The sequence below is a fragment of the Penaeus vannamei genome, chromosome 1 (genome assembly GCF_042767895.1).
Source record: "Penaeus vannamei isolate JL-2024 chromosome 1, ASM4276789v1, whole genome shotgun sequence".
NCBI lineage: Eukaryota > Metazoa > Arthropoda > Malacostraca > Decapoda > Penaeidae > Penaeus > Penaeus vannamei.
In genome coordinates this window covers 2,731,650-2,736,649 of record NC_091549.1, presented here as the reverse complement: position 1 = coordinate 2,736,649, position 5,000 = coordinate 2,731,650, and the positions used below count along the sequence as shown (strand labels likewise).

General features: G+C 45.5%; 1 protein-coding gene across 1 annotated transcript in view; it reads right to left on the bottom strand.

The window, feature by feature from the left end:
• The window catches only part of LOC113800776 (neurexin 1-like), a gene marked incomplete in the record, with an annotated part of 367,405 nt that overhangs the window by 23,048 nt on the left and 339,357 nt on the right, over positions 1-5,000 (bottom strand). Inside the window, 3 exon segments of the mRNA XM_070127624.1 lie at positions 673-890; positions 3,168-3,311; positions 3,943-4,125. Coding sequence (XP_069983725.1) covers positions 673-890; positions 3,168-3,311; positions 3,943-4,125 — 545 coding nt within the window.

Sequence of the window (5,000 nt, the reverse complement as noted above, 5' to 3'; positions counted from 1 at the left end):
TTATCTCTCCCTCACCCTCTCCTCGCTCTCTCTCTCTCTCTCTCCATCTATTTCTCTCTCTCTTTCCATGTATCTATCTCTCTCTCTCCCTCTCTCCATCTCTTTCTCTCTCTCTGTGCCTCTCTGTCTCTCTCTCTCTCTCTCTCCATCTATTTTCTTCTCCCTCCCTCCCTCTCTCACCTTATCCCTCCCTCCCTCCCTCCCCCCTCTCTCTATTTCTCTCTCTCTCCCCCCTCTCTCTCTTTCTCCATCTATTTTCTTCTCCCTCCCTCCCTCACCTTATCCCTCCCTCCCTCCCCTCTCTCTATTTCTCTCTCTCTCTCCATCTCTCTCTTTCTAGTTCTCCTGCTCGCTCTCTCTCTCTCTTTCTTATTCCCCTAATCTCTCTCTCTCTCTCCCTCACTCAATCTATTTATCTCTCTCCCCCCACCCTCTCTCTCTTTCTCCATCTATTTTCTCCTCTCTCTCCCTCCCTCCCCCCCTCTCCCTCACTCCACCCCTCACCTTATCCCGATCCCCCAGCTTGACGGTGAGCCTCAGCATCCCATTTCCATGTATCTATCTCTCTCTCTCCACCTCTTTCTCTCTCTCTGTGCATCTATTGCTCTCTCTCTCTTTCTCCACCTATTTTCTTCTCCCTCCCTCCCCCCCCTCCCTCTCTCCCCCCCTCACCTTATCCCGATCCCCCAGCTTGACGGTGAGCCTCAGCATCCCCGACTGCAGCGCCAGCTCGATCTTGTCCGACGACTGCGGCGACGTGGTGGCGACGAGGAGCCCCGCCGGCCGGTTGGTGCGGAACCTGAAGGAGATGTCCTCCGCCTGCGTGCTGGACTCGTCACCTGCCGTGACCTTGAAGTACTGGGTGCCCTCGAAGCTCAGGGTGGCGGCGTCTGCGGGTGGGTGGGTGGGAGGGGAGAGGGGGAGGGAGGGAGAGGGGGTGGGTAAGGGTTTGGGGGTGGTGGGGGAGGGGGGTAAGGGTTTGAGGTGGGGGTGGGGGTGGTGGTGGGTGAGGAGGTGGGGGTGGGGGTGGGTAAGGTGGTAGGGGAGGGGTGGGTAAGAAGGAGGGGAGGGTGGGTAAGTGGGAGGGGAGGGGGGTGAGAGGGGGTCAAGGTGCGTGGGAGGGGGGGTAAGAAGGAGGGGTGGGGGTGGGTAAGAGGGATGGGAGGGGAGGGGGGTTAAGGGGTGTGGGAGGGGAGGTAAAAGGGGGAAGGGGAAGGGAAGAAGCGGTGATAATGGGGAGAAAAAAATGGAACGATAAGTTAGTATCATTAAAATCATTATCATTATCATTATTAGTATTAGCATTACCATTATCATTTTACTGAAGCCAATAATTATGATGGTAATTATTTCATAATAAAAAACGAGAAGAATTGTGATGATACTGATAACGATAATAGTAATATCAATGACAAGGAAAATAATAATGATGAAATTTAAGAAAATGATCATATTAACAAAAAAAAAGTAAATATATAAAACAATAATAATGATCATAACATCGAGAAAGATAATGGTAATTACGATGATAATACTTAAAACAACAATACAAAGGACAACAATGATAATGATAAAGAGAATAAAAATGATAACAACAAAGATTAAAAACAACAATTCCTTAATCACTGATCGCTTATTCTCTCTGAAAAAAAGTATTTTTTTTTTTTTTTTTTTTTTTTTTTTTTTTTTTTAGTTTCTCAAATGTTTCAGAAGTTGCTTTTTTCCGGTTTTGTTTAGGCTCAAGTTTTTTTTCCTTCCTTTTTTGAAGCGGAATACAACGGTGGTAGATGATGGTTATCATTATTGTTATCAATATTAGGATCATTACTATTGTTATTATTGTGATCATTATAATTTTTATCATTATTACTATTATCATTATCATTATTACTGTTATCATTATCAATATTTTATCATCATTATTATGTTATCATTATTATCATTACTATATCAAAAATCATTTCACTTTTGTTTTTATCATTATCATTATTATCATTATCATCATAAACATCACCATCATAATCCTCCTCCTCCTCCTCCTCATCATCATCATTATCCTCTTCTTCATCATCATTATCACTATCATCGTGATTATCCTTATCGTTATTAACATCATTTTGTTGTTATTATTATCATCATCCGCATTTTCTTTTCTTAACTTACCCTCATGTTAACTTATATCAGTGCACCATTATCTCTATCTGAACAAATATACCTTTTTTCCCTCTCTCTCCCCCATTTCTACTGTGATTTACCTACTTACCTTTTTATCTAACCAACTCTCTGCCCTTACCCTTTTCCCTATCTCCCTCATTTCTTCTGTGATCTACCTATTTACATATTCAACCAGCTCTCTTCCCTTACCTTTTTTCCCTCTCTCCCTCATTTCTACTGATTTACCTATTTACCTATTCATCTAACCAGCTCTCTTCCCTTACCCTTTTCCCTATCTCTCCTCATTTCTACGGATTTACCTATTTACCTGTACATTTAACCAGCTCTCTGCCCTTACCTCTTTCCCTCTCTCCCCATTTCTACTGTGATCTACCTATTTACCTATTCAACCAGCTCTCTTCCCTTACCCTTTTCCCTACCTCTCCCCATTACTACTGTGCTTTACCTTTTTACCTATTCAACGAGCTCTCTGCCCTTACCTTTTCCCTATCTCTCCCTCATCTCTACTGATTTACCTACTTACCTATTCATCTAACCAGCTCTCTTCCCTTACCTCTTTCCCTATCTCTCCCTCATTTCTACTGATTTACCTATTTACCTATTCATCTAACCAGCTCTCTTCCCTTACCTTTTTTCCCTATCTCCCCCATTTCTACTGATTTACCTATTCATCTAACCAGCTCTCTTCCCTTACCCTTTTTCCTATCTCCCCCCTCATTTCTACTGTGATTTACCTATTTACCTATTCATCTAACCAGCTCTCTGCCCTTACCCTTTTTTCCCTCTCTCCCTCATTTCTACTGATTTACCTATTTACCTATTCATCTAACCAGCTCCCTGCCCTTACCTTTTTTCCTATCTGTCCCCCATTTCTACTGATTTACCTATTTACCTATTCAACCAGCTCTCTTCCCTTACCTTTTTCCCTATCTCTCCCCATTTCTACTAATTTACCTATTTACGTATTCATCTAACCAGCTCTCTTCCCTTACCTTTCCCGCAGGTGGGGCCGACGAAGGTGGTGTGCGAGCAGTCACACACAAAGCGACCCCAGCCTTGTCTGCAGGAGCCACCGTGCATACAGGGGGAGGAGGAGCAGGTGCCGCCGTCGCTGTGGCAGAATTCGACGATGGATCCTGCAGGAGGGAGGAAGGAGGTGGAGGGGGGTTAGATGAGGGGGTAGGGGGAAGGGAGGGGAGGGGAGAGGGTGAGGGTGGGGGTGGGGAGAAGGGAGGGGAGGGTGAGGGGGTGGGGAGGGGATGGGGGTTGGGAGAAGGGAGGGGAGGGGAGAGGATGGGGGAGGGGAGAGGGTGGGGGTTGGGAGAAGGGAAGGGTGGGGGTGGGGAGAAGGGAGGGGTGATGGGGTGGGGAGGGGAGGGGAGAAGGGAGGGGTTATGGGGATGGGTGGATGGAAGGGGATGAGGGGATGGGGAAAAGGGAGGGGAGGGGAGAGGATGGGGGTAGGGAGAAGGGAGGGGTGAGGGGGATGGGGGTGGGGAGAGGGGGTGGGGAGAAGATGGAGGATGGGAAGAATTAAGGTTAGGTTTTTTATATTGATTGCTTATAAACGTTATTGTGTTTGTGACTGCTTTTTTTTCCTTTTTGGCACACGTTAGTGCTTATATTTTTATCTTTATCATTTATACCCGTTACTGTGTTTGTAATTTAGATTCTCTTGTTTTTGCACACCACTACGTTCGCATCTGTTTTTATTTATCTGCGCACGTCATCGTCATCGCATTTCCCTCCAACCACTCCTCTCCTTACCCGAATCCTGCTTCTTAGCGTAAGAAGTGAGATCCGAAGCCTGTCCGTTGATCACCAAATCCCTCATGCATCCTACGTATCCTAGACCGAGGCGTCCAGTCCACAGCTCGGGGGGGACGCTGACCCCGACCCCAACGCCCCCGAGGTAGAGGGCGCCTTCGAGGTCCAGCTGGTGCGAGTCTCCTGCAGGGGAAGATTTTGAGATGTATTTTTTGTTTTTTATATTTATTTATTAGTTTGCTTATATATTTATTTATTTGTTTATTATTATTATTATTATTATTATTATTATTATTATTATTATTATCATTAATAATGTTTTGTTGTTTTGTTGTTGTTATTATTATTATTATCATTATTATTATTATTATTATTATCATTATTATTATTATCATTATTATTATCATTATCATTATCATTATAATTATAATTATTATCATTTTCATTATTACCATCATCATTATTATTATTATTATCATTATTATTATTTATTCAATTATCATTATTATCATTATTATAAACCCTCCCCCATCACCCCCCAGATATACCCCCCCCCCACAAACCCTCCCCCTGCACCCCACCCCCCAGGAATACCCTTCTGCCCACCCACACAAACCCTCCCCAACCATCCTCCCCTAAGATATACCCCCCCCCCACTCACAAACCCCTTCCCATAACCCTCCCCCCAAGATATACCCTCTTCCTGCCCCCCACCACCATCACCCCAACCCAAGATATATCCTCACCCCCTCACGCACAAACCCTCCCTCAAGATATACCCCCCCCCCACATATACCTTTCTCCCCCTAGGCACAAACCCTCCCCCCAGATATACCCTTCCTCCTACCCACCCACAAATCCTACTCCATCACCCCCCCCAAAAAAAAAAAGTCCTCCTCCCCCCAGGTACAAACCCTCCCCCCCCCCACAGATATACCCTCCTCCTACTCACTCACAAACCCTCCCCCATCACCAAGACATACCCTCCTCCTGCCCACAACCCCCTCCCCTGATATACCCCACCTCCTACCCACCCACAAATCCTCCCCCATCACCCC